Here is a 27,775-nt window from a genome sequence, read left to right on the forward strand (position 1 = left end):
GGATATTCTTATTACTCTTGACAGCACAGTTTGAGTTTCAGCCTGTTGAGAAATGCCCACCAGCAAGAATGTTAGAGGAAGAAGAATTTGGTTTGAATATACTGAAAAGTTAGGGTTTACTTCCTGGCTGAAAGAGTCACTATCTACAAAACCTGAGTGCTGGCCCATAGGTTTGCCATGCTGTTGAATTAAAGTAAAATAACAATGCTACCTTGTGCTCCAATGTTCCTTCCTTTTTTTTTTTTTTTTTTTTTTTTTTAAGTATACCTTCAAGATGAGTTTTATACTTCAAGCCTCAAAGTACAATGGAGAAACAGAAGTGTGAGGGTAAAGAACTTTCTCCTAAATAGAGAATAATCTGGATAAATATAGAAACAGGTGCCAGCTGGAAACTGTAGTCTTTCTAGACCACAGGCTGTATGTGGCATGTAGGCATATAGATCTTACTGCAGACAACAGCCTCATTACTTTGGTCTCATTTTTCACTTTCTCCTGTAAATATTGCATTCATTTGCATTGCTAACAATTCCAGATATTTTATGGTAAGTGATTACTGAGTATGCAAACCAAATCACCCCCACTGTCAAACCTTTACAGAAGGCAGCTTCAAAAGATAGTATCAGCTTGGGGCTGAAAACTGCTGGGGACAGAATAAACAAAACATAAAAAGTGATAGCACTCAAGATACAGTTTTGACACAAGCTTGGTAAAGTCCAAAACTTTAAAGACTTGAGAAGAATAAAGACACCAATGTGGAAGTAGCACTTTGTTTCAGAAGGGAATCAAATTAAGATATATATTCTCCAAATTCCAAGTTATATTTCTGGTCCAACTTTCAAGAACTATAGAATTTTACCTCCTAACACACATCGGAAACCATCCCCACGATAACCTGCCTTGCAGTGGCAGCTGAAGGACCCAGGAGTATTGTAGCAGAAAGCATCTGGATGACAGTGGCCCTGTTGACATTCATCTACATCTGTAAAAGAAAAAATTAATCTCAGGTGACTGGTCTTTCTGATGGACAAACCAGAGTGATGAAATAAAGTACAAACCTGTCACATTTTCAGGCTCCTATTTTAGGGTATCTGATTAGACAGACAGTTCTTTGGAAATACATCTAGTACAGAAATGTGAGGGAGATTAAAAACAGGGCTGAAGAGGGGGAAGGGGAAGCATGCCTGTATTTTAGGTTCTCTGTCTCAGCAAATCCCAGGATTCTCCTGTTCCAAAGGGTAATAGACATTATTGACTCACACAGTATTTTAGACATATATGTCCATATTTCCCAAAGAAATGACTTAACATAGCAAGAGAAGTAGGATTTGGCTAGCCATGTTTCCAACAAGTAATTAAGTAAAGCTCCCCCACTGCACTCATACTGACATGAAACAGAATGCAAATTTTTTTTTTTACATAATCAGAGCACTTAGTTTTACCACCTTAGTCATTTAAACCAATACAGTGCAAACAGTTGCAGCAGACAAAGGTTTGCAGCTGCAACTACTGCAATTCCTGCAGCTATCTCATCTTGGACCTTCTATGAATCAAACATTGAAGAGTAAATTCAAAAACAAGAGGAGGAAAAGAAATGCATAATAAAAATTCCTGCCTGAGAGACTCAGACTATGAAATTTCCTACTTGAAATGACAAGTAGGTAAAGGACGTGACAAAGACCAGCCCAGTAGTGCAACACAGAGTATAAAAGCCCCACAATAAATGGTGCTACCCACCCTCACAGACACGCCCATCTCCAGAGAAGCCAGGGAGGCAGGCGCAGATGTAGGCGGACCCTCCGGTGTACACACACCGAGCACGCTGAGGAATGTCACAGCTGTGTGTGCCCCTCTGGCAGTGGTTTACCTCATGCTCCACAGCTGCAGGTTAAACGTGTAAGAGAGGAATGAAATTCTGAACTTTCCTTCACAAACTCTAAGCCTCATAGTAAGTTCATATGAGAGAACAACATCTGTGAAAGATTACAGAAGAGAAAGGAAACAAGGGACTGAGAGGGTTTTTGCTCTGGGGATTGGCCTTTTTTTTCCCTGAAATCTCCCCTTTCAGTGGTGTTAAATCTGATTAATGTTTTACAATGAACTGACTGTCCTCAGCACCTCACAGGTGCTTGTTAATATAGAATGGGGCAGAAAGGCTACCATAGTGACAGATCCTGATATTTATCTCAGCTTTGGTTATGAAAAGGAGTCCTGAATGAAGAAACGTAAGGCATCTCACAGAGCTACCTCGCATGTTAGCTAAGTGGCCAGTTCACTGCCCCGGGAATTCTTTAGATGACCTGCTACGCTAACCTAGTACTGACCCAGGGCTGCTGTCACTTGGCAACAAGTAAGAGCTGTGACTCAGTGGGAGATAAACATATTTGTAAACTACTGGAGAGATCTGGGAACAGACCTGCAGCTTTTCATAACTCTCTCATGTTGACAGCTGTGGCTCTGAAGGCACTGCACTACTTTGTACATAAATTGTTTTAGGAAGTTGCTGCAGCTCTGCCTATGCTTACCTATTACATCAGAGAACAGGGAAGGAAACCATGGTACTTGAAATAGGAAGAGGTAAAATACTACAAAAATTTCACGCCTGAAAATAGGGTGTCCAATGTGTACATCTAGGAAGAGAGTTCCAACTGCTGTAACACTGAGGCTGTCTTTACACAATTATGACAAGGATTTGACGGCGGGCAAGACAAGACTCTACAAAGTTCATTTCATCACAGCACACAGATGGAAACTAGCAGAGTGTTAGCAGGGAAATAAAAAATCTTCTATCAGAGACATATCTGAAAACACTCATTTTTTCTGTTTCTCTGGGGGAAATGACATCATTGTTAGAATCATTAATATCTTTATTTGATGAAGTAAGTTTCAGATTAAAAAGAAATTTACTAAAAACAGTATTATAAATACATATGGTAAGAGCTGGAGCTCAAAGGGAGTCTCCAAGTCTTGTTTCTTATCCTACAAATAGGAGGACAAGATTTATTTACAACTCTTATAAAGCTACTCAGTGAATCACACAGCTGGTATGAAAAAAAGTGCTGGTTCCAAAAGAGCTGAGTCAGAACTGGTATTCCAGAGAAACATACAAAAGCACAGAGGGCTGCTGTAGTCCTTTCTGGGATTCAAATTCTTGGTAGATTATAAGACCTTCTACTGTGAAAAGATTACCATGACATTTATTTTCAATCTCTTGGGAAATTAGAGTTTATCTTCCCTCTCTTCAGCCTTAAAAATGCAATTTGTTTTTGGCTGAAGGAAGGGCTCAAACTGAAATCCTTCAAGCTGGGCAAGGAATTACTTAGCACTTGCTAAAAGTGGAACATCAGCTTCATGGGAAAGTGGTAGAGTGAAGCTGGTGAAGTCATGGCTGGAGGGAAAAATGTTCCCTTTCAGGTCCAAGTCACAAAAGTGAAGTGTTTGACATAATGGAAGGAACATAAAGCTGCTCTTCCACATCTCACCCTATCCTTCCAGTGGCCTTGGTAGAAGGAGCTGCTTTTTCTGACTGCAACAAAGAGAATTAGGGTGCACTGTGAATTAGGGAACAGACATGAATTGTAATTCTTACTGGAGCAGAAAAATTTGGCTTGTAACAGAGTGTAAAACACAGCATGCAAAGCCACAAACTCAAGGAAAGTAATGCAACTCTGCTGTAAGATGAAGGCTCCTCCGTCTTTGCTGAAGAACAGTCTTGGTATAATGAGCAACAACCTGGATGCATTAGCTGATCAAAGGGTAGCTAAACTTCCACCACAAAGCCGTCACAACAGAAGCAAAAAATCCTCAGCTGTTTTCACTTCTTTCGAAAAGAAAGAGGAACTTCCAGACATACTGGAAGAGTGTGTATAGGTTTTGTTGGTATAGAATTACCGTCAGGTTGCAAAGATAAAATTCTAACAAGAAAAAAAAATCTTGTCTCCATTCTATCCTGACAGTTGCAGCTCTAGAGGTAGAGTCATTATTCCTTTATTTTTATTTGCCATTATCCCTCTTCTATCTACCATTTGTGAATTCCCTTTTCCATAAGGAATTTCTACAAATTTAGTGAAAAATGGCACAGAGGAACAAGAAAATATATCCCTTGTTAGGACAACCTTAGTCTGGCAAATACAGATTAACTCAGGCTTCCTCCAGAAAAAAGTTTTTAAATTACAGAAAAATAAACTAGTTCAGTGACAACTACTGAATTTACTATTTAATGGTCCATTAAAAATGAGCTAAGAGCCAAATCGCAAAGATTTTAACAGTGAAGTGATCTGCAGCTACAACTCCTTTTCATCATCATGATAAAGTATCACCTCAGAGTAAGTCTGCGATAGCCAAGACACACTGGTTTAGAGCTGTGCACTATCTTGTCCAAGGGATGAATTTGTAACTGAAATCTCATCTGTTAAATTGAACTCTGGATTAGACATAAGAAGCAAAATATAAACGCCCAAAAAGTCAAAAGTATACCACTTAAAATGCAGAAAAACCTGGTAATCATGAGCTGCAGCACAAACTCCTGAGCTCTACTCACGCTAGAAATCAGCACAGATTGTGAAGCAGTGTTTTCTATCCTTGTGAGATGGATCACAGCCCAAAGGCTGGTGGGAAATGCTTTTCAGAAACATGAAACTCACCAACACAAGTCCGCCCATCTGCTGCAAACTGGTATCCCCCAACGCACTCGCAGCGGTAGGTTCCCGGCTGGTTGTTGCAGTCTGCATTGCTGCCACACAGCCCTGGCTGCTCTGAACACTCATCAATATCTGGGGTATTAAAAGGATCTTGGTTATTACAAAAATGCATTTAATATGGATACCAGAAAAACAGAAACTGGAGAACTCTAGATTAATATCAGCCTTCTGTACTTAGGCCATGGCTTGGATAGACCATACCTCTTCAGAGATATTAATAACCTGAAAATAACTTTAGAGGTAACTGTGTCCTCAGCTAATCTGCACCAAAAAGAAGAAAAAACAGAAGTTGTTCTATCATGGGGTAATAAGGGGATGCCATGGGAAATTGCAGAAGAAAGAGAAGCCAAGGAAAATGCAGCCTTAGGTGATCAGAACCAATGATAACTACTGGGGGAGGATGAACTCTAGGAAAGGCTTCCTTCCCTTTTCATTATCCATAGACATGTCTAATCCACTGTTGCCCAACTCACAGCATCAGAGGACTGGAAGGGACAGTGTGATGCCTTTGTTTTCATTTGCAAGTTGATTAAAGGGTTGGAGTGGAAGGAGAATTGTGCTTTGTGTTTTAAAAGCCCCCAAACTTTTTTTGGTAATAGGGAGGGCATATTTCTTAACACACACTTTCTTTCACCTCTTGAAAATGAGTATTAGTTTGATTGCAAGGCAAAATCCAAATACACTAGGAATATAGAGCTAGACAGAACTGGGAAATATGAGTCTTTTGGAAAAGAAATGGATTTTCAAAGTAGATAATGAAAAAGATTATTTCAATTAATTGCACATACCTGTGCTCTGTCCACACGTGCATTTCCTATTTCTCAACTCCCTTGAGAACTTTTAACCTAGTTGACTCATTTTAACCAGAACTTGCATTACAGTAAATTTCTCACAACTAAGTTCCCACATGTTTTATAAAAAGATGAACTGGGTGGGAAAGATGCTTTGCAAGATAGGAGAACATACTCTTCAAGACAGTCAAACTTGCTTTCTTTGATTATTGAGATACCTGGCCTAGCAACCCTCTAACCTTAAAAATCAGCCTCACTGGGCAGTTTATTTTGCAGGAATTGACCTGAGGGTCAGTATACCCCAAGGAAAAGAAATTCTACATTAGCTTTCATTTTGCAATGTATTGAAGTCTTCTGATACCGTAACAAGCATTTCCATCTCCACGGAAGCCAATTGAACATTCACAGAAGAAACGATTCCCAGTTCCTGGACGGCACACAGCGTTGGTGTCACAGTTATGAGTGCCAGTGTAGCAAGGATTCCGGTTAATATCAGCAGAACCATCTGGCAAGAGAGATCGTATTTAGCCTTGATGAATCTGTCCAAGTAATAGCACCTAGTTAAGGCCAGGAAGGAGGTTGCTCATAACACACATTAAACAAGGAAACACATTTTTTGCATCAGGAAGAAAGGGCCTTGCAGGTGATGTGCAGGTGATATCTTAGATATGTATTTAATAGCACCTGTATTCCTTGTTACTTGTACAAAGTACTACTGAGTTGAAAAAGAGCCACAAAAACCTCTCTAAAGAACAAGACAAAGAAAATTAACTTTCCAGTCGCTGACACAAGACTCAAAACATGATTCCTAACAGCTTGGTTTATTAATTTAATTAGTAAAACTTTATTTTGTAACAAACAAAATTGAGCACAGCCTGGTTTTATACTCAGCTGGTGTGCATTTTCAAATTGTCTCTTTTCTTTCTTTCTGATATTAGTGCAAGCTTGGACAGCTCATCCAAAAAAAATACCTTTCAAAAGTAGCCTACAATTCAAAGATAAAATGCCATGTTTCAAGATAAATTATAGAAACTCATCTATGGTAAATCCCATTCCCCTCTTTTGCTCTCTTCTCTGACAATGCCCCCCCCCAGAAAAAAAAAAAATAGAGGAACTACAAATTAGGTAAAGATAAACAACACACACCATGCATCCAAGTGTGAATAGATTCAAGGTGGTGTATTGAAAGTATTTCAAGGAATTAGACATAAATATCAGTGAATTTCAAGAACAGAGCATCACTTAAATACTCTTTCTCAAGTGAAAATACAAATTTTCAACAGTTCCATTTCTCTCCTTCACTGGTGGATCTGGACTGCTACCAAATAATGAAATTAATTCATTTAATTCATAAACACTCAGCTAGGGCAGGCTAAAAAAAATGGATGACTGCACTTAATTGCTTACAAAAGAGAAAAAGGAAAATTTGCAATTGATACGTACCATTGATGGGGCCGATGGAATTGCTCATGGCGTATCGCAGGATCTGCTCATCTCTGTTGTACAGGACAAACACACTGTCCACTGAGAGCTGCTGAGTGGCAGGAGCAGAACGGGGGGAGTCATCGTGGATGCATTCATCAAAGGAGATGGTCTGGCGCCACTGATAGGCACCCATGTACGTGGAAGCCACTCCATCCCTTTCTGGCTCTGTCACCGTGTACTCCCTCGAGGATGATGAAGTGATCACTATGACATGACAGCAAACACAATGATCAGAGCAGAGATCAAAAGCACCCATCAAATGCTATCTGTAGACTTAGAATGCAGTCTGTGTAGTGCAAATGGGAATTTCAAAGGCTAGAGGCTGTGAAAGTAGATGACTCTGTTCCATGAAAAGGAACAAGCACTTGAGTACACTTACTCTGTTCTCAGGGATCACAGGTTTGAGAAATGAGTAATTTGATTTATTTTGACATATTTTAAAAATTTAACTTTACTTTGTGGATTTCCAATTAACAAAAGGAAAATTCAACTCAGCAAATTCAGAGGTTCCTTTAGGTGGATTTATATAATGGATCTCCAAGCTAAGGACAACAGTCATCTCACCAGCCTAAACTACACCCACTTTTAGTTCATTTTAGGCTATTAGCCTTAGATTTTAACAGAGCCCTGAAGAAGCTGTATGTCTGAGAGCTCCTGTATGCTTCACAATAGTTTTCTATATTGGGAGAGATTGTGAACAAAACTCTTCAAAAGAATCTGGGCTTGTGGATCCTCCCAGCAACAGAAAGATCCTCAGTACACCACTATTCTTTCTTTGGACACCAGAACAAACCTATATCAATCCACTCGCAGCAGCTGGCTAAAGCTGGATTTCTGCTAAGTCTATTAGATATGCCATAGGACAACAGAATTGCAGCTGTTTGAGTCCTGGTAGATCAAATCCAGCCTGAAGGACACCTCCTTCCAGCCTCTGACTTTACCTCCATGGGAATGGCATTTCTGCCAAGTAGGCAACTGTTCTGTAGAGCAGACACTGCCCAAACTCTCAAGTTGTTCAGGACAAAGCAGAAGCTTCCTGCTGCTTCTACTTCCTCCTCCTTCCAGTCCAAAACAACAGGCAAAGCACTAGCAGGCTAATCACTGGCTACCAAACTCAGACATTAGTGAATATAAGGCAGTGACGATGTAATCATGCCATTTTCTAGGTCTAGCAACCAAAAGCGCACCCTTGGAGAAAAGTACAGTCTCTACTGTATTCATGTGCATCTGTAGTATTCCTCTTTGACAGCTGGGCTGGCTGGCCAGCAGCAACATTCCAACCTCACTTCTCTACCTTCTGTATTGAAACACCCGTAATATTATCCAGGAAGAGGAAAGCAAAATAAGTAAGCAAAACAAGATTGTCCTGTAAATAGTGAATGAAGAATGGTTCTCTTAGGAAACCTAGGATCTGTGATAAAGGAATTGAGAGGGGAGCACTGAAGAGACAATGTAGGAAACTGATAAGGGAATTAAGAGGCAATTTGCCAGTTGGTTGTTAAAATTCAGCTCAAATAATACTGATAAATGCTTGCAGAGTCATTGTAATGAAGTTTACATGAGACCTATTGGTAAATAATGGGTTTAGTCTCAAAGATTACAGCTCACTTAATGACATTACAACAAAAAGCTATATGCCAGTACAAGGCTAAAGGGCTGTGGACTTACAGAGAAAAACTTTACCACATGTACATTGCCATCAACAGCATAAAAAAAAAGCCAACAAAAAGGGAAATCAAGAGTGTTTTGCAAACAACAGTTCAGAGAAAGTTACACTTGTATTTTTTTCGATTAAAATATTAGAAATATTTGTGTTGTCCCACTCAAAATCCACCTTCTTTTGAAACCTTTTCCTAAGGGGTAAAATGCAAATTTCTAAAAGTCAAAGGGTCCTAAATACACTTGCAAAAAGGGAATAAAATAATGTTTTTCAGATTTTCTTAGTTTCTGCTTTTTGCACTTTCTTATAATTTCATTCTTATGGAACCTTACCAGAACTGGAAGTGTGGTAGAGTTCAGTGTATGGCTCTATATGGACTGATGCCCCAGATGGGATCTTAGGTATTCTGCCCTCCATTTCTGTGCTGATGGTAAGGTGACCATGCTCATCAATGCCACTGAACTTCTGCTTTACAACCAGCTTCTCATTGTTGCTGAGAAAAGTTACTTCTGTTTGCCGTGTAAACTCACCACCTAAAGAAAGAGAATTAATTAAACACTAAATTTAACAGAGGTTTCCAATTCCTTCTATTCCAAATACTGCTTCTAGTAGATAAAATATAAATTACTATTGCCTGCAAGTTTTGATGTAGCACAATTGCTAATGTCTTGTGTTTCTAATGGAATAACTTTCAGAGTTATATTGATAATATACTTGGATACTGCAAGCAAATTTTTTTTTAAGCACTACACATGATAAATCACAAATCCCTGCCCTGAGGCAGTGGGGTTTTAATGAAATTAAAAGGAAGTTCTGACTAAGCTAATAGCAGTAGGCCTTATCCTACCATTTAAAAGGACATTTTAGAGAAAATTCCCATTAGGAGTACAGAGAGTTAAAAAAAAAAAAAAAAAAATCAAAAAAATAATCAAAATCCAGTACATCTGTTTCCAAATCAAAACCAAGTGAAATGTATGTTACATATTCCAGTACAAGCCTCAAACATATCAAATCCAAGAAAATCCCATACCAAAAAGCTGTGTTCAACTAAACACAAGTCTGTAAAGGATCAAATTTTAAAAAGAAACACATGTTCTCCTAGAACAGATTGAATCTACAGCTTGATTTCACAGCAGCACAACCAACCAGATTTGCCCTCAATCTCTTAGGAAAACTTGAATTGTGAGCAGGGGTTTCTCTCAAACTAGGTAACAGAGCCATTTGCATGTCATGCAGCAGCTGTTTCTATAAAGTGCTTCAGACCCTCAGGAGGTCAGGTTACCATTTCTTTTGCTTTGTTGGTACAATCAGAGATTTAACATGTTAAATCTCTTGAAGATGTAGGAGAAGCTTTTTTTAATGACTATTTAGTAACTATGTACACTCTAGTAACAACCCCCCCCACCCCGATCTTTTTAATAATCTCTTCCTTGAACAGAAACTGGCCAAGCCAATATTTTCTCTAACGCACTTAGTTGTTGTACACTGACAGTAAATTAAAAGGTCCATTGTCTATATCTGGTAAACAAGAAAAATGGTGAGAAATTTGCTTACAAAAAAACCATTTTGCAGCTCAGAATAGATGCGTGTTTTCACCCTATATTGCTTCTAAATACACATTTCTTTTAAGACAGAGAAAAGCATAGCAATTTTGAACATTATTTTAATTTAAAAGTTACCAGTAATGCTGAATCCGTTTTTATATCCTTGCTGTTCCACAGCAAACATCCATCCTATGATACCTCCAATAGAGGCAAGAGGTAGTAAAGAATACCCCAAAGTCTCTGGGATTGTGCTGATAGCAGTGTAGGCACGCCCTTGGTTCATCACAACATAGGAGTGGAGATCAGTGTTCTCAAATACAACTGGAACAGGGTTGTTCCCTACAAAGATTCTTCCTCTGACCTTGCCGTTGACTCTCTGAGGAGAACCTGGCAAATCAATACAATGCATCAGAAAAAAATAACAGTACTCTCATACTTTCCAAGGAACATAGTGCAGCGTGTTCACAATGTTCAGTGTTGAAATAAATGGCAAACAAATACTCAGAGTTCAGACAAGAAATTGCCATGTGTTCACTTGCTTATATAGGTACATGTAAGCGTGTTGTCTTATGTGGATGATTAAATGGCCAAATTTGCCTGAAGAGATGCTCTTTATCATCACTGAAAGGTCTGTCTGCAAGGATAACTTCATAACATTATTACAGTATATTTGACAGTAAGTGGCAGACAGAAACTTCTTAAGATCACACTTCATATCAATACACACTGAATGCAAATTTGTTCATTCCCTATTAGGACACTAACGCCATTAGGTATTAGAATAATTGACCTATTATTCTAACCTATTCCATTTCTTGGCTCTGAACTATTGGCCATCTTGAAGACTGGCAGTGTTATACAGAAGTACCTATTTTGAATTGCTAATTTTCTCCTGTATATAATTTCTTACATGCAAGTTTAAATTTCATTATCATCAGATCCTTCTTTTCTTTTTATGGAAAATCCAATTTTATGAACTGAAAGCTAAGTATTAGGTTTTGCTTTTCTGGTTTATAAAATACAGTCTTGCAGTAAACTATTTGAGCTGTTGAAATGCATCTGTACTCTGAGTCAAATCACTACGAGGATTACAAGTGTATACATAAGAAATTCCTTTATGGATTTTACATGGGAACAAAAAATTTAAATGGGTATTTAACAGAAATCTGGCAGATCACCCTTTAGCAAAGCAGCTTAAGAGTCAAAGAGGAGCCATGCTCTTTGGTTCAACGATCAAAGTTAATTTGTTCATCACTTTGAACTGTCTGTTTCTAGAGTGAGGACTATATCAGATTATAACACATTAGAACTTCATGGCTATTTCTAGGAAATACCACTGGATGTTGTGTTTTCTTTTAAATTATGTCAGTTACAGAAGTTTATTTTTTTCTAGAAAGTCACATTAAAGTGCACAAAGCATTTTTTGACCACTCAAAGCATAATTGATCACTCAAAATTTGCTTCACTCAAAAAACCACTTTAAAAAGTAGAGCTTACCGATTCAAATGTCTTTCACTATATCTCAGTGCTAAGTCTTTCAAAAAGTTTTCATCAGGTCTTTTTTGGAATACAGGTCACCTCATTCAAGAACTCCTTATGTAATTGTTGGTTATGTATCTAAATTTCAAATCAGTTACCTTCTGCTACACACTGTCTGCCATTTCCTTTGTACCCAGTGATACAACTGCAACAAAACCCGTTGGGATAATCCTTGCAAATAGCGTGAACAGAGCACTGGTGACGGTTGTTAACACAGGTCTCTTGGACATCCGTGTGGTAGCGAAACACTGTGGAAAACAAGACCAGACATTTGTATTTCATGTAATTACTGTGGTATTCACATATTCTGAAACTAGTTTAAAATTATCTCTGGGCTCACTTTATCAGCTTTGCATTTTCTCTTTAAGGAAAACAAACTATTGCAATTGATATTGGCTAACCTTGCAATATGCAAATAACTTTCTACTATCTTGCAGAAAATGTCAGGGCTTCAGCTGTTTAATTATTTAGTTAGAAAACAGTTTAATTCTATTAACTTCAGCAGATCTATATTAACACAGATCAATTAAAATTCCTGTCAAAGCTAAACACACAATTTTGTTCTTGTTTCCAAATCAAAATAAAAAGGGGACTTTTTAACTCTAGAACAAAACACATCAGTACAGTACCCAGGACCATGCAGCAACTGATGCACCCTGTAATCGTAACTGTTTTACCCTGTCATTTAATGGAGATAGCAATTCTCACACCTGCTTCAAGAAGCAAGTAACATCTGGGCAGTCAGTCACAGTACTCTGAAATTTTTAGAAATGCTTTATTAGAATTTAGAATTGCTAATTCCACCCTTCTAAGACTTGAGGCCATGAAATCCTAGCCAAAAATTTCTACAACAGCTTCTATTCCCAACTTTTATTAAATCACCTCTATTCAGTAACACATCTGAGAAAGGTCTGTGAGCTTAACTAGAGAACTAGTTTACTAGACTGGCAAAAACTGCATCTGAGGTGACATCCAAATTAACTACCTCAATAAATATCACAAACTTATGACATGCATCCAGATTTTCAGATATTAAGCTAATGTGAAGGAAACAGTGTTTCTTTGGTGATTCAATTTCTTTCACATGCCTTTTTTGCAGCCTGTCCATGTTAGAAGAGGCTAAATTGTACAAAAGACCTTACCTATTCCAGTTTCATCAAATTCTTCCACATCTATGACTTGAGGTGGCTGTGGGGGGAACTGCTGGATTCGAAACTGGTGGGGTGGAGCTTTTGCTGTCGGGAAATTTTGAGGACTGTAAAAAGACTCAGTTGAAGGTGTTCCTGTTACATCTTGGTATGAAGTCAGAAAGTCTTCTGCAGCTAACTGAGGAGCACTGTATGTGACAAGATGCTGATCCTCTTCAGTGCTGTCTGTGCTACTTGTGATATACTGCTGTGTTATTTCAGTGGAACCATAGTCAGACATAAAGGGCTTAGAAGTCATCTCCTGGTCTTCTTCATTGGGCTCTATGCTCTCCAAAATCTTGCTGATTTTGGCAGGCACAATACTGTCAGATGAACTACCAATCTCGAACACCCAGACGCCCTGCTTCCCAGCATTGCTGCTTCTGTCAAAGAGAAGCACATGCCAAATAAAGCAAGCTGTGTGGTATTTCTAGCCTACACACAATGTTATCCTTCACTGCAAAGTGTCAGGACAAAACTGTCTAATTATATTACCTACATTACATACTTACCTACAGGTACAGTTCATTCAGCTGTGGAACACCCCTGACAGTTTGGGTAACATTTTTTTTCTCCTGACCAAAAGCTCTGTTGAGAATTTCTAGCTTTCTTGCCTCCAAAGTGGTGGGAACAGAGGGAGATTTTAGGGCCACAAAGATCTTGCTACCACTTACTAAAACTTTCTAACTCCTTCACTTTCCTGCTAGTTTACTCTATCTTTAAAAAACACAAACACACAAAAACAACCTGCCCAGGATAGATTATGAAGAGTTGAAGTCTAAGTGGTACTACTTATAGAAGAACGAAGTATACTGGAATTCCTACTAGTGACAATAGGAATATGGACTTTTAACAAATTACACCAAAGTCCTCAAGGGGGGTGGATATTTTTCAGTAGAAGATCTTGTGACTTTTCATGCAATGGCTAATGGGATCTTATTAGTTCTCATTGACTCATGCTACAACTAAGAAAACCATGGAACTCTGATGCTTTCTTGAGGAGTTTAAACAAAGAAAAAAGCATACTTGTACAGGTTTCTAATGCTGTCCTCATCATTAGCAATGACGGTGTAGGATCCTGGCTTTTCCCAAAAGTAGTAGTTTGTAGAGGCTTGACTAAAGCCAACCATAGCAGGAATATTTTCATCACCATTCTTGGAGTATGTGCTACAGAACTGCAAACTGTCTTCTGGATAAAGGAAAATAGCATAGGAACTGGAATCAGAGGAGGCTAAGACAGCCTGGAAAGTATTTCTCTGTGGAAAAAAAAAATAATACACATTTATTCATGTCAAAATAGTTAAGAAAGAGTGTTTTTTTCTTTTTAAATGTAAAATTAGAATCAGAATTTTCATTAAAAAGAAAAAAATATCTAAAGTAAATTAAATATGTAGGAAATAGTCAGATAGGCTGCCCAAAGCATAACAATTTAAGCTCTGTAATGCTGTAGGATGCTATTTCATTTCCTTAAAATAACAGAAGTGATGTGCTAGACTAAATAAAAAAATCTGTAAACAGAATGCTTAAAGTAAGTTAAAGTTTCATGTTGCTAAAGGCTTTTCCCACAGGAACACTCCTGCCTACTGTAGGAACCACTGGGACAGCACCTCAGACATCAGCTGTTCATTGCTCCCAGGGTGCAGAATTGTTACCATAAACACAATGCCTGTGTCAAGTTCAGCAAAATAAATTCCTTGTTGACATAAAAAGATGTTTTAAGTAAAGGTAAAGTTATCAACTTTGATAATGATGGTATACAAAGTTACATATCCATGCAGGATAGTATCCACATGGTTTAAAAAGGGGAGAATGATTGTGAAAAATAATAAAAATAACCTTTAGCTGTTTCTTAACCCAGTACTAGCTACAAAACATGAGCTTTTTCTGAATGCAATATCATCTGTTCAAAATGGATTTAAGATTCTACTAGTCCATACAGTTATCTGATTTTACATAGTTTGATGTCAAAGTGACTTAAGAGTCTTCTGAAAAATGCAAGCCAGCAGCATTACATTGCACAGAGGATATTCTAGTTCAGTTATTATCACAACACATATAACATTCAAAATAAGAATCATTAGGAAACACAACTAAATTAGCTATGTACTTTCAAGCATTATCTTTTGAATTAATAAAACATTATTAAAATAAATCTCAAGTAAAAGTTCTGGAAACTCCTATTTTGCTACAGCCTTTTCCACAATGATATACATTCTTAGGTCGCAGAATTCATTTAAACACAAATAACTTCAAGCCTTCAAAGCAAAAGGTTAGAGTGTTACACTTTAGCTGAGCATGCATCCAACATGACTTAAAGCTCTTATTAACATTCACCTTTTCTTCCAAAGCATGATCTTCTCCTAGTGCCTGGAAAGGAGCCACAAGCTTCCAGGTAACAATAACAACACTGCTGGGATCAAAAGCAGTCTCAGGAAAACCACTTTTGATATAGTCTGATGCAAGTTGCAAGACATCTGAGGATGAATCTTCTCTGTAGTACACATTTCCACGTCCATCTGTTGTGTCCAGGTCAGCCATAAAAGGAGCAATAGCCCCAAAACTCACTGGGAATTGACCAAGGTATTTTTCTTCACTTGAGGGTTCATTCACTGCAATAATCCCATTAGTGGTAACCTAATAAAAAGATGAAAATTGTAATACAAATACTGTTTATACAGCTGTCTCCAACACATATGCTCCTGATCACAATATTTTAATTCCAAAAGAAATTGAATCAAAAGTCAGTTTTGTATTTTAAAAGTTAAAAAGTACCTGTGGTTTTTTAAGCTTTTGGTTTTTTCATCCCATGTCAGGAGTCCTGAGATTTCAGTTGCCCAAAATCAGAGGTCAGCTGTACAGATAGAACAATCTTTTTTTCCTAGATAAAGATTTTAGCTATTTAAATTTCAGATGCCTATTGTCTCTTCTAACAAGGACATACATAACCTTCCCCCCAATGCTTCAGATGGTGACAGAATTTCTGAGCAAAAAACTAATTCACACATAGATACCAACCCAAAAAACTGCTGCATTCTTATATATTGTAATAGCCTGGGTGAAAGTATGTATGTATTTTGGGAAGACATACAGATTTCTTTTTGCCTGGCCAGGACTGCTTTAGTTTTCACCTCACTACAGCCACCCTGCTAGGAACCTCTCTTCTACTGTGCAAGGCTAACAAACTGCTGCTCACTCTGAAGACATTCTGTGAGCACAGGGCACAGCTCTTATACCAGAGGCTATAGAGCCTAGGAGACAGAATTTCCACAGCAGATATAGGCTACCCTATAAATTCCTTTACAGCTGAGTGCCCTGACACACTCTGATAAGAAAATGGGTCTAATACTTGAAGGGGGTTGGGGGAAGGAATTTATAAGTTAAAACTCTTGGTCTGCAAATGCATAGGTACTGGCTCAGGGACATTCAAACCATCATTGAGATGATGATTCAGTCAGCCACCTCTGACTAAAACTGAGATAAATACATGCATACAGGTAGATGCTAGGGCACATCCAAAGTCCACTGGCAAACCAGAGCTGGCTCTCACACACAGTGAGCAAGACTGCAGGTGTCAAGCCTTGGGGCTGTGCACGAAGAGCTCACACACAGCTTTTTGTGCCCGGCCCTTCCACCAGCTATGTTTGGCACTGACTCAGCCACATACAAATGCACCTCCAAATCTTGGACTACCTGCTAACAGGACATATCTGACTATCTGTAGGCAGCCAGGTGCTCACTCTAGAGCTGCTGCCACATACACAGGGGACTCAAAAGGGGACAGAGGTCCCAGAACTGTCACTATAAGCTATGAAATTAAAACTGCAATCTCCCACAGATTTATGAACTCACGGGGATTATTGTGAGTTCAAGAAGAACAAACTATTGCTGGATCTTTTTACACAGTCAAGATACTGTCAACATGATAAAATCTTTACAAATGCCTAGAAGTAGGTCAGAATTGCTTCTGACTCAGACTGCAAGGCCACCTAGCCCAGTGGCCTGCCAGCTTAGAGATTCAGCAAAACAAGAGGACATGCACACACTTCTCCAGTGAGCCTCCAACTGCATCCACCTCAAGGGATTCCCTGTGGTTTGACTGGTTTTCATCCTCAGTGGATCTCTTTCACGTATTTGTTGAGTCTTCCCTTAACACATACAAACTCTATGCATCCACAAAATCCCTCAAAAAGGAACTCCATGAATTTGTGACTCATATCCTCAGGTCTCTCCTACTTTTGCTTCCTTTCAGTCTGGCTTCCAGCTTAATTGATGGCCCTAATTTTTGTATTAGGACATATAAAAATCCTACCTAGTCTCTCCCACTATCTAGTTTCTCCTCCAGAATGAAGACCCCCAACCTACCCACGCACTCCCTGTCTAAGAGCTATTCTCTGTCTTTGATCACTCTTTTTGTCTCCACATATTTCTTCAACCTTTTCCACTCTATAAATTTGTAAACAAGGAGGCCAGTAGGAGGCCACACATATTCTTCATAGAAAAATCGTGGTCTGTGCAAGCCTGTCAAGGATGCTGGCTACTTTTGCCTTGGCAATGTCTTTAAAATCTGGACCACCACTGCTGCTACATTCAGTAAATCAGAAAAAGTGTAGTATGAGAAATCATGATACAGATCACTCCTCCATACACAAGAAACATCTCTACCTTGAACTCTCCATTGGCTAACCAGTGGGTCAGAGCATGTTCCCTGACACAGGTCAGTGGTCAGTCAGTTTGGTGTATAACTGGATAATGCTTATCACAAACCATTATCTAAACTTGGCAAATAGTTCCCACAGTATATCAGAATTTATCTTAAAAGTGGTTTGACATATGCTGACTGTATTTTCTGCGGATGTACAATTTCATTAGCAGCTAGAGTGTAAAATACAAAAAAAAGTTAAGATCATGTAAAAAAAATAGGTGAGTTGGCTTTATGCATGAACAGTATATCTAAGGTATATAAGCAGTAAATAATCTGTGCAAACACATTGGGAAAGCAGGTCATGTTAGAAAGGGGTAGAAGAACCTGAATATTGTGAAAAATTTTATACTACTCATTCATGACTTGACAGTGGCCACAGACCCAAAGGTGAGCTATGAATCTGAGGAATAAAGAACTAAAAAGACAGCATGGGTTACCTCATTACAGACCCTACAACTGGAGTTGGACATATAAGAGAAATCTAGTCCAGAAAAGTTCCCAGAACTCCTACAACATCTGTACACTAGAAAATGCTTCACATTCCTGTAAAGCAAAGCTAAAATATGACCTGAAAATAAAAAGCCACCAATTATACTATACCATTGGAAGACAAGATGGAGAGTGGTGGATATTACAGTCTGTTTGATAAGAACTTTTAGCAAAGAGATGCACTCCCTCTTTAAATAATAAATTTAGTGCAAGTTAAAATACTTCCTTCTGCTTTCTTACATTTTTTGTACACAAACAGCCCTATCCTCACCTAAACCCTCTTGTGAGAGATGTCTGAAGTTTGAAGTATTTTAAACAAATTCCATGCTGTTCATCAGATCTGGTGTGTGGCTGGTGTGTATAGATTTTGCAGCTGCACGATCCCCCATTTATGGCAGAGATTAAAATAGCATTAAGAGAAAATACCATCAGGACTAGTTAATAGTGCAGAATAAAGCAAAAGCCAGAAGACATGGTCTTCCTCTTTTCACCTCTTAGTGACATATGTCTAGCTATTCCTTTCCTATTTGCTAAAAAATTTTAATGTAAGAAGTAATTTTATTAAAGACATGCAAACCCCATTTTTTAAAGAAAGTTTTTAAGTGAGACAGTTCAGTTTTAAATGTTAAGGGAATGTTTCTATAACCCAGAAAACATGAAAATAAATAAACAAGCTGCTCAATTTGTGCAGTGATTTTTAAGGCAAAATAAGAAACTCACCAATAATGAAAAAAATGCCTAGCTTCAGATTCAACAATACATTCATATTAACAAAGACTGAATACTGCTTTAACTTCACCCTGTTTCTTTCAAGGTCACAAACATAGGTTTAAGTGTGAATCCCAAAATAAAAAGAAGTAATTTGGGCTAAGTACTCGGTTTCATCAAAGCATCATTCCTGTCAAAAGGGAAAGGGGGAAAAAGAGGCCTCAAGTAGGCGTTGTCTAAAGACAAGCTTTAGAGTACGTCTTTCCTTTTAGGGTATAACATTATTTAAATTGACAGGAACTAACATAGATGTATTTTTAGCATGTTAAACTTCTGGATTACACACATAGTTAACATACATTTGTAGTTTGTAGCAGAACCAATAACACACATACACAATTATAGGTCCACCTTGAAAACCAAGTGAGAAGAGGAAAGCAAAGTAAGGAGTACTTCTATTAAAATAAAAATTGTCTCTGGGTGTACAACAAAAAATTAAAGTTTCTAACAAATGAGGCACTTTTTCCCTGTTCAATGACTAGGCATTTTGTGGGCTTGAATATTTCTGCATAAAAAACATTTAGAAAATTTGAATTTCCTTTTTTAATGAAGTGACAGTTGACCTAAAGCAGCAAAGCTTTCTAATAAAAACATGACCAACTATTTATTTAAGAAGTTAATAGAAGTAAGGTTTAAAAAAATTGAACTAAGCTTGCATTAGAGGTTTCTCAGTTCTTTCCTAAATGGCGATAACCCCTAATCCTTCCATTTTTCCACACCAGTAAGTTTCAGTGTAAACTGAAAAAGCCTTAATAGAAGTGTGCTATTAAAACAAATAGAACAGTATGGGTTAGAGATAGAGTTCAATGCTATAAATCTTACATACAAAAGCACCATATTGAAGATTACAATATGTGAAAGTCTGTTTCCACTTATATGAAATAAAAGTGCTCTCTTCTGCCTATGAGAGAAGATTTTGTTGCCAGGGATTTTATGACAACTTGGTACTAAACAATCACTTCACAGAATGCCTTGCCTTTCTATTCATGTGTACAGCTAACTTAAACATCTCAGCTTCTCAACTGTTAAAAAAGATAGAAAGAGAACCCACATAAAATTGCTACATAAAATTGTGTGCACTAAATGTTAATTGTATCAGCTTGATAATATTTACTACCAACTAGCAATATGTTGGAAATTCCAGCCAAGCAATATGGTAGAGCTTCATAAATACAAATTGCAAATACACAATAAAAATATGTAATGTGAAAATGCATTAAAAACTGCTCAGCACATTTCCTTAACAGGTATACCTCTCCTCTCCCTATCTCCATGAAGTTTCTACTGTGCTTCTGTTCTGCAATACTTGTGCCAGATTCAGCACAAGAAAAAGCCTCTGCATAGTGTATAGACTGATACTGAAATGCCTTTCATTAGAACTGCCCATTCTTATTTCTGAGAAATGCTGGCAGAGCCCTGGAAGTGATTTGGAAATAGACTCTATATGGGTATTCTTTCAGGCAAAACCTAATTAGACCTGTTCCTGTTTGAGGGTGGGGCAAGTAACAGGATCATTAAACGAAGGAAACCTAGACTGATTAATCAATTTACTGCTCTTTGAAAACTCTGTTCTGTCTCTGTCGCTTACTTGACATGCTGCTTGTTATCTTTGCTTCTCAGTGGCTGAATATACAGTCCACTATCTTTCAAGAATATGTTTGTGCTTTTAAAAGTGTATTTTTTACTTGGGTTGACTAATCAGTGACCAAATTAGACTACAGAAGGCAAGGTAATGAACTAAGGGTAAAACTGAAGTCTGAACTCCACTTAATACTTCATCTCAGTCAGCTTCAGTGAGCAACATCCATTTTTCACACAAACATAACCCAAATCCCTTAAAATTTTAGATTTCAGATATGATTTCAGGATTTATCTAAGTAGTGGCAGTACGGACAACGAAAAGGAGCGTAACTTAAGTGTCAGCACTAATACAACTCAGTGTAGCACAAGCAAGTTATATCTTCAGTGAATATCCATGAAACAGACTCAAATGCATTGGAACTACATCAAATTTTGAATGATTGCAATCACATGGAACTCTAGTTTCTCAAGTGTCTCCATGTAGGTTAATTCACTGAGTTGCCTCTTAGATCCATGTTGCTAAATCACACTGCTTTATCTGGACAGGGAGGTGAGATTATGTTTACCAGATTAATACACTAAACACATTCTGCCTTCCCTACCAAAACCTTTCTAAAACACAGCATGTTCAATTGCTAGCCTAGATGGGGCTTCTGGGGAAAAGAGGCAATGATAAAGTGTGCAGTAATACCCTTGCAGTGTTCTGAAGACATGCTGCCATTTTAAACTGTTTTTCTTATTGCTGCTTTTGAGCAGCTCTGCTCCAGACAATCTGTTTTAAATCCTATCTTCAAATACTGAACACCCTCCATCAGCTATAAACACACACATACCACTCTAGGATGCAGATTCAGCTGTGAGACACGCACACATGGCTGAGATGTGCTTGCAGCCCAAAGCCTGCAATTACTATGGATATGGACTTCCTCCTCTTTGAGCGCTCTTATCGTCTCCACATATTTCTTCACCCTTTTCCACTCTATAAATTTGTAAACAAGGAGGCCACACATTTTCTTCACAGAGAAATTATGGCCTGTGCAAGCCTATCAAGGATGCTTTAAGAGACTCGTAAAGCAATGAACACCTGAGAGTGCCCAACACATTAAGGAACAGAAAGTTCTCCCAGTGCTTAGACGTGAAAGTCTTGGACAGGTTAGACTGCTGGTTAGACACCCCGTTTCAGTTTTGGGACTCTAGCATCCCGAAACACACAATACAGACCACAACGAGGGTGTTTCTGAGCTGAACACACTCTGTGTGAGCGCAGAAAACGCCTAGGTGTGGCATTCACTCTGGCTAATCAATTGCATTTACGCTCTTACTATCTGTTGCATTGTCTTCCAGCGGAGGCTGTGCACCTCGAAGAATCTGCCCCGACCATAGTGTGAGAAGTGAATTATCACGGCCCCGATACCCGACTGAACACAACTGGAACAATTAAGCTCTTTGGACCGACCTCTGACCTCGGCATTCACACAACCCACACGGAACCCACACGCAGCACTACCGCGCACCCACCCAAAGCTCCCCGAGGAGTCCTCAGGAGCGGTTCCGACCCGCCGGCAGCCAAAGGGGGCCCCACACTCACATAGATGGAGCTCACGGCCGCGCCGTAGAAGCGCAGCGCCGTGCTCAGCTCCAGCGCCGCCGAGTGCACATCGTCCCCGGGCTCCAGCACGGCATCGCCACAGTCCTCGCCGTGCGGCAGCAGCGCCAGCCGCTCTGCGGGCAGCGCCAGCACGGGCAGCGCCAGGGCCAGCAGCGCCCAGCGCGGACAGCTCGGCGGGGCACGCATCCCGGCAGCTCCCAGCGCCTGCGGCAGCGCCGTCCCGCCGCTATAAGCGCGGGCAGTGGGGCCGGCAGGGAGCGGGGGGGGCCGCGGCCAATGGCAGCGCGGGGCGGGCGGAACAGCGGCCCCGGGGGTCCCGCGGCCACTCCCAGAGTCCAAGCGGGGCTCGGCCACAGGAATCGCTCCCGGCCCGGGGCTTCGCCCGCGGGAGCAAAGCATTGTCCGCGCAGCCCGCGGCTACCGACACTCGGGAGCGCTCCGTGACGCGGGGATGGGGACGCTCAGCCTCTTTCGGGATCAGTGTCGCTTGTGGGGCGTGAAACTCGAGTCGGGTGCGGGGTCGTATGCATCCGGCAGATGCTTTCAAAGCACTACGGCTCTCCGCCAGGGCCTGTGGGGTTTCTGCGTTAGTTTGGAAAATGTGTGCTCTCAGTGACTCCAGCAGCTGCAGTACCTCCCAACAGCCAGAGCACCGAGACCAAATACCAAAATCAACATGAAACAAAAATATGAATCCCCATGCTGTCTTCTGAAATAATTTTGATACCAGGTGCTCATTGTCGGGGGAAATGAATAAATACATTGGAACGCATTTCATAAATTAACACCATCCATGTCAGAATTGCATTTGGTTGTAAAATAAAACCAAAAAATAAATAACAAATCTGCAAACAAAAAAAATACTGACTACATGAAATACAGAGAAAATAAATATGGTATATGTAAATATATTACTTCTGACTATGTGTTCTTGTTTTATAGCGTAGTCCTGCTTGGAACACTCAGAAGCAACTGAAGAATGGTTATATTTCATATATTTTTCCTAAAGCTTCCAAGTGAGGACAGCAGTGTTTAAGGATTAAGTCTTGGCCAGTAAATATGCTGTGATATGTTCACAGAATGTTTACAGCAGATAATCATCTGAGGAAAGGCAGCCGAAATGCTACCCACATGCTTTTTGCAAGGCTTTTTACTTTTCTTTAAATGCCTGTGCTCTTTTATTTACCCCCCTTGTAAGAAAGTGTGATTTTTCATTTGACAAATTGCAAGAGCACAAGACATTCCTGGGTAGAGTTATAACCATACCAGCCTAAAGGAGAAACACATCTAATCACTAATTATTACTTGCAACTATTTACTCTTGGGTTCTTTACGTCAATGAAAGCAATCACTGAGACAAAGCATCGTGGAGGTCTGGAAGGAAGATGAGTCCGCTCTCCTTGAGTTCTTGCTGTATGTTCACCTGCAACTTCCGTATTTTCAGAGCCTCTAAGGCAGTAACTGGTGGATTCATGGAATTGTGACTTTATATATATCCAGGAATATGTGGCTAAGTATTTCCACAAGAGCAGCCTTTTGGCTGGATCACCTCCATATTTGAGCATAGACATACCCAAAAAGATGACTCAATATCCAGCCAAGGTATCTTTCTCCTCATTTGACAAATCAATACTTAACTACAAGCCAACTGTAAGTTCTTACCCACGTTATTTGTGTGCACTGGCATACCACCAGCTGCTTTCACCACAAAATCATATTCCTATTACAAACCTGCCCCCCATCATAAGCCCATTTCCAAATTTGCAGAACCTAAAGGTTCTTGTGCTTGTGCAACACAGCTCCATAGCAAAGAGAAAGCCCAAATTAACCCCCATGCTAACAAATACACATTCACAAGAACATCATTTCTGTTAGGCTTAATGTTTTCCACAGCCACATTTACTAAAACAGTAAGACTCAACAAAAGGAAGATATAAGCAAAAGAAGAAGAAAATCATGAGGGGGTAACATATTCCTGTCAGATTTACATAATTTCCTACTGTTATGTCCAGAATTTGAAAGACGGGGACTACTGAGAAGATAGAAATTTAGTGTAGTAAATTTGAAATAGATTTGAAGGCTCAAGAGTTAAGTATCTTCATCTGCATGTTTAAAACATGGGGTAATAGCCATGTTAGGGTAAACCCTTTGTCCATTAGTCATCATATTGAGATTGTTTAGTCTATACTTACCTTAAGAGGATTGTGGTGTTTCTGTTGTAGTTGCAAGTTTACCTTCTATACAGCTCCCACTGTGAGGAATTTTAAGCATTGTTAGCTCTAAGACAAGTAAATAAATTTCCCATTGTCCTTTCTAGCATCTTCAGTAAGGACCTAAACTGGGGATGGCAAAGCATGTTGGCTTATATTGTAATTAATTGGGTGATGTTAATTGCTAACTCCAACCAGAATGGAGAATGCAGAAGACTTCAGCAAGATTTAAGAATGGAAGGAAAGTATTTAAATGCAAACTGGAATGTCCCAATTGAGAAAGACCTTCCAGAAAGTTTTTCATAGCTGGTAAATACCAAGAACTCCACATTTTCATTGGATATTAAGTCAGATATTGCATCAGTTTACAAAGCAACACTATTCCCTGAGCAGCCACTGAGATCCTGTACAACAAATGAGCTGGGTTCATTTTGTTACAAGGAGGTGACATTTTCTAAAGGTGTGTAATGACACTGCTTTTCCAGAGATTGCTTGTGAGATCAGAGGTGTCACAGAAAATTCACCACTGGAAAGAATTCAGACTGAAACCAAAACTAAAGATCAGGGCACAAAAGGAAATTGCTAAAGAACTGAACATGTGTACTTGATCAAATTATAATGAGGAGATTTGATTGAGATTATGCTTCAAAGATATGGAGTATCTTCAACTCAAATATCTTAAGAGTGGTACCAAACAGATGGAGGAATTAAATGGGTGAGTTTGAGGATTACAGGTGACTAGGACATTGAAATAATTAGAAGAAATAACTAAAGAAACCATGTATCAGCAAATGCTTCCTTACTATGGAGTCTATTTTCAGATAAATCATAGATTAGGCATAGTGGAAGCAGAATGATAGAAATCTTTGAGAAGTCAAAACTAGGTTGATCAGATCAAAAGCAATAGACCTTAAGGAATAATTCTGCATTTAACAATGAATTGAGACAGTCCAACGGATCTGACTTGAGTTTCTATGTTCATACAGTGCTAAAATAGCTCACAGATACACACACACACATATATTTGAGGATTTCACTGCCTAAATGTGAGGAGATTTGGAAAAGGGGGTACAGACATGGAGAAGCCTGACCTTCTCAAGGCCCTCCCCAGGTTTTTCATTAACAGAGAAAATGGAGCTAGTGTTCCCTTTGTCGGCATGAATGGAGTAAGGAAAGTAATGCCCTGGGCCTCCCATGATAATGTTCTGCTGTCCAATGACAACAAAGCATTTTAGCGGATGGATCAAAGGACAGAGTAACCATGTGGTCATAAACTGGAGAGAACTGAGTATTTGGGATAATGGCAGGAAAGAATAGTACTGAGGTCTGCTGAGAAGGAGCATTTTTATGAGAGACAAGGTCATGGGAATCAGAGAGTCACAAGGAGAGGCAAGGCTCACAGGAGGATCATGGAATGCACATAATAAATTTAAATCACTCTGTCTTAAAACTTAATGTTCATTGTTCACTAGAGTGGAACACGATGAAATTCCTTCTATAACTCTACATGAACCAGTATCACCAAGGAGGGCACGTAACTCTGGAGCATCTTCAAAAAAAAGTGCATTTTTTAGCAGAACTCTCTACAAAAAGAAACTCATTCTGAGGCACTGTTAAGATGCTTTTGAGAAGAGGTTCACATGAATGACGATACTCTATCTTGGCCTCTGCATTAGGGCAGAGTATAGCAGATTGTAGAATCCCTTCCTTTTCTCTCATGCAGAGCTATTGCAGAGCAACAAAAGGCAGCAATACTGCAGGACAAGCTTCTTGGAAAAACTCATATTCTGTTCTGGAGAACAGCTGGGCAAGAGTGGGGATGTATTAACACTTGGCCAATGGCCTGGTCAGTACAGGACAGATATGCTGCTGTAATATAATGGCACACAGCAGCAGCAGATTCCTGCCCTGGAGCAAGGCAAGGAGCAAGGGAGATAAAGAAGTTCTTAGATGCTTCCTAGGTCAGGTGCAAGGAGACACTTTGTATTTCTGGGGTTGTCTTAATTTATTTCTATCTGTCATTATTAGAGCTGGCAACTGTATTAATAGGGGACAGAGAAAAAAAACTCAAAGAGGAAGTAATGCTTGTACAGAGTCATGAACATTTTTTCCTCCCACTTTAATATTTAGGAAAAATTAGATAGTAAATGGAACAGAAAAATATCAGCATTGTAAAATGGCTAGACAAAAAAAATGTAGCCTTACAATCCTCCCGTCTGACATGTAGTCATATGAAAAATATGACTTCTTTTCAATATATATATTTTCAAAATATCCTTCTTGCATCCTAATGTTTGATCTCTTTCAAGAACAGTTTCTCTAATCCAGTAAGAATTCTAGAACTTCTCTGTAGTAAGAGAGAGTTGTAACAGGGCCAGAGGATATATAATTAGTCTTCTATTTAAATATTCAGCTCAGCAGTAACTACTACACCTACTCCAAGTCTTACTGTTTTGTTATTATCTAAAAGTTTTTGCTTTGTGCCATAAAAATCTCCAAACACACAATAAAAATTACTTCAGTGTTTTAAAAAACACAGCAAAGACAGGAAGACAAAATGTATGATCATTTTCTCATACACACAAAAACCAGTTACATTGTTTTTCAAACAATGGGAATGGGATGTGGTAAATCACTTTGAATGGGACAGGAAGACAGCTATGGAAAAGGTATCATTTACCACCTATCTTCTCCAAGACTAAAGAAATAATTACTCTGACCCACTGATAATTGTGTCAGATTTCAGAACAGAGATATTACACTCAGGTAAAATACATATCCTTGTAGTCTGGCAAAGTATTTAGTATTGTACTAGTATCTAGCACATCTCAAGTTAAACCATTACTTCAGATTGAATGTGCATCCAAACCAAAAGCAATGATAAATGTTGTATTCTCTTTTATGCGGCATCCAAATTTTGACTTTGAATTTCAGGTGCAGATGTAACACATAAAAAATAGATGCCACATTGAGTCTCAACAACAAAGCTTCTAGATGACAATCAGAAAGTAAAGAGAGGCCAAGCACAGATCTGATGCTTGTGGTGGCTAGAAATTCTCTAACAAATGGTTACCTCCTCAACTTTTCTACAAACATTCAGAAAGGCTACTAAAGTCTGAAACACTGACACAGTGTTTCCTGTGACGGCCAAGCTACTCTCTCACATCAGCTTCTTGTGTCTGCAGAACAGCCAGCCAGCCTCACAGAGCCTGGCTCTGCCTGGATTCTCTGTCTGCTAGAATAATATATCTTGCAACAATTGTCATTTAGAAAGACCATATGATTTCTCAGATGGGTCTAAATGTTCACAACAATTCAGAGAAGACACTTAACCTGTTTCCCCCCATGATTATTGAATGATGTTTTTTACAAGGAAAATGTCTTATACGTGAAACTGATTTTTCTGGATTGGAAACCATTGCCTAAGTTAGTGAAATTCACTCAGGAGAATCTATCATTACCTTAAGTGACTGTGAGTAAAACAGAGAAATTGACTTTCATTCAGGATAGGTG

At 39.0% G+C, this 27,775-nt stretch overlaps 1 protein-coding gene across 1 annotated transcript in view; it reads right to left on the reverse strand.

The window, feature by feature from the left end:
- Positions 1-22,238, reverse strand: part of NID1 (nidogen 1) — a 43,336-nt gene extending 21,098 nt beyond the window's left edge. The window contains exons 1-12 of the mRNA XM_053972292.1: positions 22,032-22,238; positions 15,238-15,537; positions 13,930-14,159; positions 12,859-13,286; positions 11,815-11,964; positions 10,313-10,564; positions 8,966-9,166; positions 6,932-7,177; positions 5,850-5,993; positions 4,641-4,769; positions 1,735-1,878; positions 857-979 (exon numbers count right to left, since the gene is read on the reverse strand). Coding sequence (XP_053828267.1) covers positions 857-979; positions 1,735-1,878; positions 4,641-4,769; positions 5,850-5,993; positions 6,932-7,177; positions 8,966-9,166; positions 10,313-10,564; positions 11,815-11,964; positions 12,859-13,286; positions 13,930-14,159; positions 15,238-15,537; positions 22,032-22,238 — 2,554 coding nt within the window. The remainder of the gene's footprint in view (positions 1-856; positions 980-1,734; positions 1,879-4,640; positions 4,770-5,849; positions 5,994-6,931; positions 7,178-8,965; positions 9,167-10,312; positions 10,565-11,814; positions 11,965-12,858; positions 13,287-13,929; positions 14,160-15,237; positions 15,538-22,031) is intronic.
- Between the last annotated feature and the right edge of the window lie 5,537 nt (positions 22,239-27,775).

Source organism: Vidua macroura, chromosome 3 (assembly GCF_024509145.1).
Source record: "Vidua macroura isolate BioBank_ID:100142 chromosome 3, ASM2450914v1, whole genome shotgun sequence".
Classification (NCBI taxonomy): Eukaryota; Metazoa; Chordata; class Aves; order Passeriformes; family Viduidae; genus Vidua; species Vidua macroura.